The 12653-nt window shown below is 40.5% G+C and overlaps 1 protein-coding gene across 1 annotated transcript; it reads left to right on the top strand.

Moving 5' to 3' along the window:
• Nucleotides 1-548: 548 nt before the first annotated feature.
• On the top strand, nt 549-1808 carry LOC122672726 (pseudo histidine-containing phosphotransfer protein 6-like). The gene is made up of 5 exons (XM_043870200.1): nt 549-738; nt 840-970; nt 1189-1332; nt 1464-1536; nt 1705-1808. Exons 1-5 carry the CDS (start codon nt 706-708, stop codon nt 1756-1758), a joined length of 435 nt encoding a protein of 144 aa, XP_043726135.1. The 5' UTR covers nt 549-705; the 3' UTR covers nt 1759-1808.
• Nucleotides 1809-12653: the final 10845 nt, after the last annotated feature.

The raw sequence follows: 12653 nt of genomic DNA, 5'->3' as shown, positions 1-12653 counted from the left end.
TATCTCATGATAGCCCTGTTAGTACCGTACTGAAATACCTGCCACGAAAGCTATTTTATCGGGTGCTTCATCCTTTCCCGGAGTTCAAAGCTGAGTTTTGCACCACCAGAAAGAGGAGAGTGCACTCTCAAGTCTCATCTTTACACTTGTCCTTTGTTTGTATTGGAATCCGAAAAAGGAAAGAGAATAAAAAGTTAATCGAAAAGAGAATAAAAAGTGAAGAAGCAGAGGTATGTGAGGAGCACGGGACAAAGCAAATTGAAGATGAAAAGAAGCCGTTTTTTTCTGAGCTTGACATTACCGGCTTCAGGAAGTGGTCGTGCCAAGGTAACCGACGCACCTGCACCACCGACAGCACGCGAAGTAAGCTGAGTACGGCCATAGCAGGTCACCGGTCCGGTAGATTCCACGCATTCACCTCGATTTTGTCTCCATTGCACGCCCCATTCTCTCCCTCAATTTTCTATGTCTCACTGTTTCCCACACCTCTCCACAGTCCACCCTTTAAAATCAATCCCATCTTCCATCCTCCCGCTCCCAAAAATCCCAAACCCTTAAACCATTTGATCCAAAAATCACAATTGCTCGATCTTACATTTTGTCTGTCGCATTCCTCCTTGTTTGTTGATCGAATTAAAGAGATTCGTCAAAACGGGTCTGCCGCTGTGGTTGCTTGGGTTCGGCGCGGATCACTTGCGAGCCGACATGAATCGGTTACTTGCCTTGTTATTCCACCAGGTTCTTGAACATAATCATTTTCTCGTCTTTTCAGTTATTTCTCTTCAGTTTCATTGAGTGGGGTTAGTTAATTGCAGATGACATGAAATTTTTTGATTCAGGGAGTCTTGGATGAGCAGTTCTTACAGCTCCAGCAGCTCCAAGACGAGACCTCTCCAAACTTTGTCTCTGAGGTCGTCAACATCTTCTTTAATGAATCTGAAAAGCTCTTGAGGAATCTTAGAGGGCTACTGTAAGTAACTCTCTTCTCATTGTTTCAAATGCTTCAAAATTGATGGAAAACTGTTAAATCAAGACATTTAACCTATCCCAATAATAGCAATACGGTTTAATATCTCCAATTTCAGATTCTTAAGACTTATCGCCAATTTCAAATGTTTTTTTTCTTCGCATTTGGGTTTTCTGCATTTTGTAATATTTATGTAGGTAAACGTGACGGTGGGCATGCAGGTCGGATAGAGAGTTCTCAGACTACAAGAAGATGGGAATCCATCTGAACCAGTTCATGGGGAGTAGTTCCAGCATTGGAGCCAAGAGCGTCAGAAACATATGCGTTGCCTTTCGCGCTGCTTCCGAGCAAAACAACAGAGCTGGGTGTGTTTATTTTTCTCAGAATTTGTGCATTCTCACTGCACATTTCTTCTCTCTTTAAGACTAACTTTTGCTCTACATAGAACAAACATTCTTTTCAGTTTTCACATTGGTCGGTGCTAATGTGTTTTCAGATGCTTGCGAGCTTTGGAGTTGTTGGAGCATGAGTACTGCTATCTCAAGAATAGATTGCACGAACTGTTCCAAGTAAACCAGCTCCACTGTTCTCTCTTCAATTCTACGTTTTTTTTTCTCTTTCAATTAAGTCCTAGTCAATTTGCATCATTAAATCAGTATATGTTAGTACCCAAGAAGGGGGAAAAAAAAAAGGAAAATGATATCATTATAAATGTCATTTATGATTCCATGATGCAGATAGAGCAGCAACGCGTGATGGCAGCTGGAGTTCGGTATCCCATGCAGAACTGAGACGAGTCGATTCTGGTGGATAAGGCTTGAGGGTTGCGGAATCTATTAATAATTGCAGGCTTTCAGCAAAACTCTATTAAATTGAAGGTCTCTCAAGTCTTTAATTACACAGGAAAAATAAAGGGTAGATGGAACAGAAGGGTCTGACCCCTAACTAATTAGACTTTATTGTAGAGTTTGTGCTGCCATGAGGGACGCTTACTCGTGTTGTAATTTTAAATGCAAAGGGTGCGGTACATGTAATTGCAACTGTGCTTCTAACCTCAATATTCACTTGTCATCTTTAATGGACTTCAGAGTAACTCAACTTCTACCACTCTTCTCAGTCTGAATAGAGCACAGAACCAGTATCAGCATCGATCACAAGACTAACGTGACTCACTCTCTCTCTCTCTCTCTCTCTCTATATATATATATATATATATATATATATATTATGTGTGCATCAAACCTGGTTCGGTTTGGTTCAACCCGGTTCACCTTTGTATTGAACATTTATACATTTTAGTTTAATATTGTCACATGCGGTATAAACTTTTTGAGCGTTATGTGTTCCTAAGTTTTACTTAAAATGGTAGTCACGACTAGGGTTTGGGCTGGACACCCTTATCATATGGTCGTCGCATTGGGTATACCTAGACATGTGATGTCAGAGTACGAATGCGAGTGCTCACATGTTTGATGTGTGCATTGGCGAAGAATCTACTTTGTCGATTCCCTCATATATTACTGCCAGATGTAGGAAGGGATAGACATGTGTCACCGATACCCTGTGCCTGAGGGAACTCTATCACTGCAAAGTATGATCACATTCTTTGATTCATCAATGATTGAGACACAAGCGAGTCAAAGCCGATGTTCTGGAATGTGTGAACACTTTGTGAGTGAAGGAGTTATCCAACACGATCATCACTGCCCGATTGGGGAACACCAAGATAGAAACTGTCTGTGCATGGTCGGATCAGAATTTGGATCCAGTGCCATTTTGGAAATGGTTTTGCAAAAATCTATTTTACATAAAATGATACATTATTTATAATTATTTGAACAAAGTATTTTATCGAGTTTTGCAGGACCCGATCAGATGCACAGACGCTCGTATACGGACATGTACTATGGATTGGGGTTTGGCAGTACAAGTGTACGTGCCCTAGATTCCATAATGATGGTGTTGATTAGTGGGGGGTTGTTTATGATAAATAGTTATCATATAGAGAGTTATTTGGAATTTGCTATTTTAATTAGTACTTTATTTAATTAATGGATATGGTGCTAATTGTAATTATCCATTAAATATTAAATAAAGTAATTAATTAATACTTTCCCTATTAGATTCTGCTTCTTCACCTGTGTAGCACTTTAAGTTTAAACAGAACTGCCAAACAAAGAGAGAGAGAGTCAGACTCTCAAAGGGATTGAATCTTATCCATTCAGGGTTTTTAATTAAACCCTGGCATTATATAAAGGGGACCAAAAACGCAGAGGGGGTAGTGCTCCACGTTTTTGCTTGGCCCCCTCTTCTGCGTTTTGGTCTCTCTCTCCTCTTTGAGATCTCTTCTTCTTCTTCTAGTTTCTCTCATCTCAGTGTTTGAGAGTTAGGGTTTGTGAAACCCTAGATCTGTGCTGAAGAATTTGAGAGCATCTGGGATTGGCTTGAAGAACCTTGGTAGCACCATTGGAGGTTCAGATCTGTTTACTTGGAGTGCTCACTGGAGGAAGAACCACTGTCTATTGGAGGAGCAACACTTAAGGCTCACCAAGTTAGCAGTTCTTCATTAATTCCTTCAGTTTATTGATTATTAATATTTATGGGATGCGAAAGAAACTCGAATTGACCTTTTCTGCTGCGCATTCGAGTTAGGGATGGATCCCCCTTGCCATGTGATGGACCAGGGATGAGTTTCTTCGTCCCTACTGTGATAATAAATTTTATGGGACACATGAGGGAAGGAGAAACCCTAACAGGGATGCACCAGGGTTCCCATGGGCGACCATGGGAAGCCCTAAAAATTAAATGGGGCACCCATGGGCTAATCCAAGGCGTGCAAAACCTTGAGGATAAATATCTTGGTCTCCCTAGGGAACCATGGTTGGATCCCTGGATCGTTGTTTGACCAATAGTGTGGTATCAGAGCCACCTTTCCCACCCATGAATATTGAATAATTAATGGTTAATATGATTATCATGAGTGGGATGCAAGTTGGCACATGGGTGGTTAAAATATGGTTATTGTAACAACATTTCCATGTGCACATGGGTAGTTACAAGGTTGTTAGTGTAACAACCTACCCATGTGATGATGGATTTGGTTTGTTTTATTTATTCCAATTATTGAAGCATGTATCCAATTAAGGAGTGATTATTAGTTTTATTAATTTAATTTTTTTAGTCATGTTTATATGTGGGGGGGGGGGGGAACGCATGCTGCCAAGCCTCTGCGCACGCTCTCCCCCTATTGCCTGCCTATGTGCGCATTCCCTTTTCGGGCTGCTGCCTGCGGGCTGTAGCTTACATGCTGCTGTCCATGGGCAGCAAGCCTATGGGCAGCAGGCTTGCGGGCTTGGCCATGGGCTGCTGCCCGTGGGCCTTGGGCTTACAGGCTGCGCAGGGAGTGCCTGCAACCTGCGCAAGTGGGCTGCATGCACCCCCCTTGTTTTCCCTCCAGTTTAATTAAAAATAAAAAAAAGGGAATTATTTTTCAAAACAGAATTTTATTATTTTGTTTTGTTTTTGGAGGATGATGATGGGTGAAGAGATTCCCTCTTTACCCACTTGCAATTAAAATGCGATTTTAATTTTATGGGCTTGGATACATGTTATCACATGTGATGTGGTGGTTCAATAATTGAAGGAATTCATGTTTTAATTTTTGGTTCACTTTCTTTAATGCCCATGCATGAAATTATATTATGATGTGATCATGGGAATGACATTCTAACAAATGGATGGATTGTTTATGTATGTGATACATGGGGTTATGGGTGGATGTGATGCTTCTCTCTCCTTCTCTCTCTCCCCTTTTCTTTTTTATAAACAAATATACTCCACCCCATGGGCAGCCCAAATGGTGGGTTGGTTCCTCCATGTGGGGTTTCTTTATTATTATGGAAAGGAAAGTGTATAGAATTTTTCTTAGGTTTCCATTGTAATTTTAGAGGAGTTAGGACTCCCAGGGCATGTAGATGGTGATCCACATGTGGTGCTCAAAGCTTATGGAGATATAAGTCACCTACTTTGAAGACGTGATCGGGCGGAGGAGATGATCGAGGCGTGGCATCCATGGCATGATAAATGCACCCAAAGTTATTAGTTTTATTTTTATTGGGAGGGTTCTTTAATTGCTTCTGATAAAAATGCCATCATCCCATAATCACTTTTAATTAATATTGATTAATTATGTTATTTTATTCCATCCATGATATGTATGTGAGAGTTGCTTAATCCCTCTTTAATCATAATACATGTATGATATGGACTAGTCTTAATTGGTAGACATGTCCATGGCCTCCTATTGAAGATAAATGTAGAGATTGTGTGATATGCCCCGCATAAGCCGACAAGACATTGCCAGGACCACTGTCACATTTATCTATATTTACCTCTATCGAGATACGTTAGGGTATGGATAGTGAGAGGGCACTGCGATAGTGGGCCATCTTTCATGATTCCATGATTCTAACTAATGCGATAGGTAAGTACATGACTTGGGTGTGTGTCAGCCGACAAGATCTGGACCTGGCACCCAGGTGGCCAAAAATATTGGAAGCCCATGAGGCGGACAGCTTAGTCCACACTACCACGGTGTGTATAATAACTCCCGACAGGGTAAGTTATACATGCAAGGGTTGTAGGTATCCAATTTATCTTTTGGGTTATGAGGGAAACCCAAATCATGAAAGACCATTGATGTGTGTGCTCAATATATTATTTTCAATGGTCATTAATTAGCATGTGGTTATTTACTTGTGCATGTGTAGATTAATATACGATGGCTGCCGTTAATTCCAACCTGTTAACACTCATTAGCAAATACAAACTTAATGGTACAAACTATGTCGATTGGTACCGGAGCATTAAGTTGCTCCTGACTGCTGAAGGACTGTACACAGTTCTAGATGAACAAGTTCCTCCTCAACCCGACCCGAATGATTTTGAGGCAAATGAAGAGATGCAAGAGTTCCTCATGAGGGATTCTAAGGCATCACTCTATATCCTACGATCGTAGGAAAAGTCAGTTGTAGACACAGTCAAGGATATATGCACTGCTGGGGGTAAAATGGATAAGCTTGTTGAATTGTTCAACAGGCAGTTGACACACGCACATTCTGATGCGGTGAGTCAAATCCTTAACTCCAAGATGTCCCAGGGGACTCCAGTGATGGATCATGTAATGAAAATGATCAATCTATTTGAAAAATTAGAATCCATGGGGACTGATTTTAGCCTGCGATACAAGACTGATGTGATCTTAGCGTCACTCACTTCTGCCTACGCACCTTTTAGGATGTCCTACAAGATGTCCGAGAAGGAGATGGAGCTCACCTAGCTTGCTAATGCACTGGCAGAGGCTGAAGCGTCCTTGAAAAAGGACAAGGCTGAGGTCAATGCAACTGAGGCAAAGCCTTCTTTAAATGGAAAGAAGAAGAAAAAGGGAAGTAAGGGTAAGACCCTGAAAGCCAAGGGTGGGAAGTCTGGCAATAAAGGCAAAGGCAAGTGCTTCTATTGCGAGAAGGAGGGTTACTGGAAAAGAAACTATCGTGCTTACCTGGTAACTTTGAAAGATAAGAAGCCGGATGAAACAGAGGCTGCTAAAGAAGGTACATGTGATGTTCACATACTTTATGAGTCTAATTTATCTTTTGAACCGACCAATTCTTGGTTGGTGGATAGTGGATCCACTGTTCACATTTGCAATGATTTGCAGGGGTTCAAGGAGACAAGGAACCTGGAAAAAAATGAAGTGCGTCTTTGGATGGGTACTGGAGCTGAGACCATGGCATTGGCTATGAGAACTTTTATTTTAAATTTTAGTTATGCTAGTTTAGTTTTAAAGGATTGCTATTATGTACCCTCTTTTAAGAGGAAGATAATTTCAGTTTCAAAACTTGTTTTGAACGGATATAGTTTTTCCTTTAATTCTAAATAGATTATTCGTTTTAATAATTCCTTTGTGGCATCCGGATATATGCAAAGTGGTTTGTATTTTCTAGATTGCCCTATTAGAACGAATGTTGTTTCAAATATTGATTTGAAACGGAAAGCAGCTCCAGTGAACTCAACATATCTGTGGCATCTAAGATTGGGTCACATTAATGTGGACCGAATCAGTAGATTGGTGAGGGATGGACCCTTAGAGAGTCTGAGGGTGGAACCATTCCCCACCTGTGAGTCATGCCTTCAGGACAAAATGACCAAGAAACCCTTTAGCAATAAAGGTGCTAGAGCCACAGATTTGTTGGAGTTGATACACACTGACGTGTGTGGACCTATAACATACAAGCAAGATATGGGTATGAGTACTTTATCACGTTCACCGATGATTACTCTAGATATGGTTACATATACTTGATGCATAGGAAATCAGAAGCCTTTGATAAATTCAAAGAATTCTAAGCTGAGGTTAAAAGACAGCTCGATAAACGCATTAAGTCCTTACGATCAGATCGTGGAGGGGAGTATCTATCGGATGAGTTTAAAGAACATCTCATATGCCAAGGGATAGTTAGTCAGCTAACTAATCCAGGCACACCACAACAAAATGGTGTATCCGAATGACGCAATCAGACCCTATTAGATATGGTCAGGACGATGCTCACTTATAGTGAGCTGCCTCTTTCTTTCTGGGGGTACATTTTAGAGACGATGATATATATGTTGAATAGGGTTCCATCTAAGTCTGTATCCAAGACACCCTTTGAGTTGTGGAAAGGGCGAAAGCCCAGTATTCAACACCTTAGGGTATGGGGTTGCATAGCACATGTGCGAAAGTAACAGACAGACAAGTTGGAATCCAAGACTTTGAGATGCTATTTCTTAGGCTACCCCAAAGGCACGATAGACTATTATTTCTATGATCCAGTTGACCAAAAGGTCATTGTAAGTAAACATGTAACATTTTTTGAGGAAGAAATGATGACCCAGAGGTCCGAACCAGTAGTCATAAAAGAGTTATCAGATGGCTCAGAAACGTCACTTCCAGAAGTGAGACCAACTGACATACCCGCTGAAATACCAACACTTGAGGAACCTCAACGCAGTGAGAGGACTATTAGACCACCCATCAGGCTAACTCTTCTAACCGAAGAGGAAACAGTGGAAGAGTTCCACATGGTATCGGTTGAATCGGATGATGATCCGATGACATACTCTGAGGCTCTAAAGGATGTTGATGCCACTAGGTAGCTGGAAGCAATGCGCTCTGAAATTGATTCGATGCATTCCAACAAGGTCTGGACTCTAGTCGATCCACCACTTGGCGTCAAGCCGATTGGATGTAAATGGATCTTCAAGAGGAAGAATAACGCAGATGGAAAGGTCGAGAGATTCAAAGCGAGACTGGTGGCAAAGGGTTATACCCAGAAAGAGGGTATAGACTATGAGGAAACCTTTTCACCAGTAGCGATGATGAAATCCATCAGGATTTTATTGACTATCGCAGCACACTTTGATTATGAGATCTGGCAGATGGATGTGCAGACTGCATTTCTAAATGGGTTCCTTCAAGAGGAAATCTACATGGAACAGCCAGAGGGGTTCTCTTCCTTAGAGGAAGAAAGAAAGGTGTGCAAATTGCAGAGGTCCATTTATGGGCTGAAGCAGGCTTCCAGGAGCTAGAACATCAGGTTTGATCAATCAATCAAATCATTTGATTTTGATCAAAACATGGATGAACCATGCATTTACAAGAAGATCAGTGGGAGGGCAGTATGTTTTCTTATTTTATACGTAGATGACATATTGCTGATTGGTAACGATGTAGGTTTTCTTTCATCAGTAAAATAGTGGTTATCCACAACGTTTTTGATGAAAGTTCTTGGTGAAGCTAGCTATATCCTTGGGATCAAACTCGTAAGAGATCGCTAGAAAAGGATGCTAGGCTTGTCACAGGCTACCTATATAGACAAAGTCCTGGCCAGATTTGGTATGGAGAACTCCAAGAGGGGAAGTGTTCCCTTCAGACATGGAGTCAGTCTTTCTAGATTTCAATGTCCTCAGTGTCAGACAGACATTGAAGAGATGAAGAGGATTCCCTATGCCTCAGCAGTAGGGAGTCTTATGTACGCTATGTTGTGTACGAGGCCAGACATTTTCTATGCAGTAGGTATGGTAAGTCGTTACCAATCTAACCCTGGATGCGAGCATTGGAGTACTATCAAGAATATCCTCAAGTACCTGAGAAGGACTAAGAAATATTTCTTGGTTTTTGGATCTGATCAGTTGTCAGTATTGGGATATATAGATTCGGATTTCCAAACTGACAAGGATGACAGAAAATCCACATCTGGGATGGTATATCTAATGGGTGGAGGTGCCATTGTGTGGCGGAGTGCGAAACAAAAGTCTACAACCGATTCTACTACCGAAGCAGAATACCTTGCAGCTTTTGATGCAGCAAAAGAAGGTATTTGGCTGAGGAAATTCCTATTAGATTTGGAGGTAGTCCCTGATCTTGTCAAGGACCCTATTCCCCTGTTATATGACAACAGAGGGGCCATGCACAAGCTAAGGAGCCTAGGGCTCACCAGAGGAACAAGCATGTGCAGCGAAAGTATCACCTCATCAGAGAGATTATCCAGCAGGGTGATGTGAGTATCTCCAAAGTGGACACAACTGAAAATGTGTCTGATGCCATGACAAAGGGTTTGTCACCAGGTGTGTTTGAGAAACACATGGAGGGCATGGGTTTAAAATATATGGGGAATTGGCTTTGATGTACAAGTGGGAGATTGTTGGACAAGTGTGTGTCCATCAAACCCGGTTCGGTCCGGTTCAACCCGGTTCACCTTTGTATTGAACATTTATACATTTTAGTTTAATATTGTCACATGCGATATAAACTTTTTGAGCGTTATGTGTCCCTAAGTTTTACTTAAAATGGTAATCACGACTAGGGTTTGGGCTGGGCACCCTTATCATATGGTCGTCGCATTGGGTATGCCTAGACATGTGATGTCAGGGTATGAATGCGAGTGCTCACATGTTTGATGTGTGTATTGGTGAAGAATCTACTTTATCGATTCCCTCATGTATTACTGCCAGATGTAGGAAGGGATAGACATGTGTCACCGACACCCTGTGCCTGATGGAACCCTGTCACTACAAAGTATGATCGCATTCTTTGGTTCATCAATGACTGAGACTCAAGCGAGCCAAAGCCGGTGTTTTGGGAATGCATGAACACTTTGTGAGTGAAGGAGTTATCCAACACGGTCGCCACTGCTTGATTGGGGAACACCAAGATAGAGACTGTCTGTGCATGGTCGGATCAGAATCTGGATCCAGTGCCGTTTTGGAAATGGTTTTGCAAAAATCTATTTTACATAAAATGATACATTATTTATAATTATTTGAACAAAGTATTTTATCGAGTTTTGCAGGACCCGATCAGATGCACAGACGCTCGTATATGGACATGTACTATGGATTGGGGTTTGGCAGTACAAGTGTACGTGCCCTAGATTCCATAATGATGGTGTTGATTAGTGGGGGGTTGTTTATGATAAATAGTTATCATATAGGGAGTTATTTGGAATTTACTATTTTAATTAGTACTTTATTTAATTAATGGATATGGTGCTAATTGTAATTATCCATTAAATATTAAATAAAGTAATTAATTAAAACTTTCCCTATTAGATTCTGCTTCTTCACCTATGTAGCACTTTAAGTTTAAACAGAATTGCCAAACAAAGAGAGAGAGAGTCAGACTCTCAAAGGGATTGAATCTTATCCATTCAGGGTTGTTAATTAAACCCTGGCATTATATAAAGGGGACCAAAAATGCAGAGGGGGCAGTGCTCCACGTTTTTGCCTGGCCACCTCTTCTGTGTTTTGGTCTCTCTCTCCCTCTTTGAGATCTCTTCTTCTTCTTCTAGTTTCTCTCATCTGTGTTTGAGAGTTAGGGTTTGTGAAACCCTGGATCTGTGCTGAAGAATTTGAGAGCATCTGGGATTGGCTTGAAGAACCTTGGTAGCACCATTGGAGGTTCAGATCTATTTGCTTGGAGAGCTCACTGGAGGAAGAACCACTATCTATTGGAGGAGCAACACTTGAGGCTCACCAGGTTAGCAGTTCTTCATTAATTCCTTCAGTTTATTGATTATTAATATTTATGGGATGCGAAAGAAACTTGAATCGACCTTTTCCGCTGTGCATTCGAGTTAGGGATGGATCCCCCTTGCCATGTGATGGACCAGGGATGAGTTTCTTCGTCCCTACTATGATAATAAATTTTATGGGACACATGAGGGAAGGAGAAACCCTAACAGGGATGCACCAGGGTTCCCATGGGCGACCATGGGAAGCCCTAAAAATTAAATGGGGCACCTATGGGACACCCTGGGCTAAACCAGGGCGTGCAAAACCCTGAGGATAAATATCTTGGTTTCCCTAGGGAACCATGGTTTGATCCTTGGACCGTTGTTTGACCAACAATATATATATATATATATATATATATATATATATATATATATATAATAAACATCAAACTTTATTATCCTACTAATCAAGCATGTAGGAGACCCCTTCTATTGTCATCCACATGCCCTCTAGCATGTTCAAAATAGAACTTGATCACTTGGTGAATAGGGAGGATCCCTTCCTCCAACATTTTTCCTTGGTGAACTGAAATATGTATAAAACTTTGAGGGTTCATTCCTCACATGCTTTTCCTTGCCCAGGGTTTTACTTTGAAGTTGTAGCTTGGCTTTAGGTCCATCCTATAAAACAGAATTCTTTTTCTCTTTTATTACCCATTTGAACTTTTTTTGATAAAGACCCATTTGAACTTCAGTTCATAGAAATTAGTCATTTCATAACAAGTATATTTCATATGACTATTTTTACCACACTTGCAACAAATAACATGTGACATATTTTTTTTAGAGCCAATACTTGGAGTTTTATCTTCTTCATAAGATAAGTTGTGAGTAAATCTCTTGGTTTTTAGTACCTCAAGATCATTCTTACAACAAGCAGTAGTCATTGAAGATTTTTCATTTTCTATCAGTTGCTCCAAATTTTCTTTAGATAATTTAAGAGTACTATTTCAATGTACTGCCTCCAAAACCTGGTAAAAGATATAGGTGTTGGCTCTCACGAGCCATCGTGTGATAACGGCTAGTCGTCCATCACATATATTCTATAACAGATAAATTAGAATTCATATTTATAGATGCTAGAGCAGAAGACTACTAGATCATAAACCATCCATTTATACTTGCTCTGGTGGCCCTAACATCCACAAGACTAAATATCAAATAATTATATTCAAACTCATCTCCATATCATTATCGTAGCATTCATATCCCCACTTACTGTACTATTTTCTTAAAATTTTCTATTAACTTTCTAATATCCCTAATAATTTAAACAAACACATACTCCACCCGTTGTATCTCCTCAAATAACCTCCATCAATTGTGTACATTACATCATACCAAAATACCATAGATAAAATAGCATCTAAAACTCCTGCATCAGCATCATTACCCCTAAGAGGTATGGATATCAGTTCTTTGATCTCCAAAAGTACAAGCTGCGTAATAATGCTAGACATGTTCTGGCTTTGTATAACGTCATAAACAATAGGGTGAGTTAACTAGCCTAGTAAGAAGAATCACATCACATCAATAAAGCAAGCATGCATAGATGAGGAATTATACTAAAAGCA

This window comes from Telopea speciosissima, chromosome 8 (assembly GCF_018873765.1).
Source record: "Telopea speciosissima isolate NSW1024214 ecotype Mountain lineage chromosome 8, Tspe_v1, whole genome shotgun sequence".
NCBI classification, from domain to species: Eukaryota; Viridiplantae; Streptophyta; class Magnoliopsida; order Proteales; family Proteaceae; genus Telopea; species Telopea speciosissima.
This window is presented reverse-complemented; position numbering and strand designations above follow the sequence as displayed.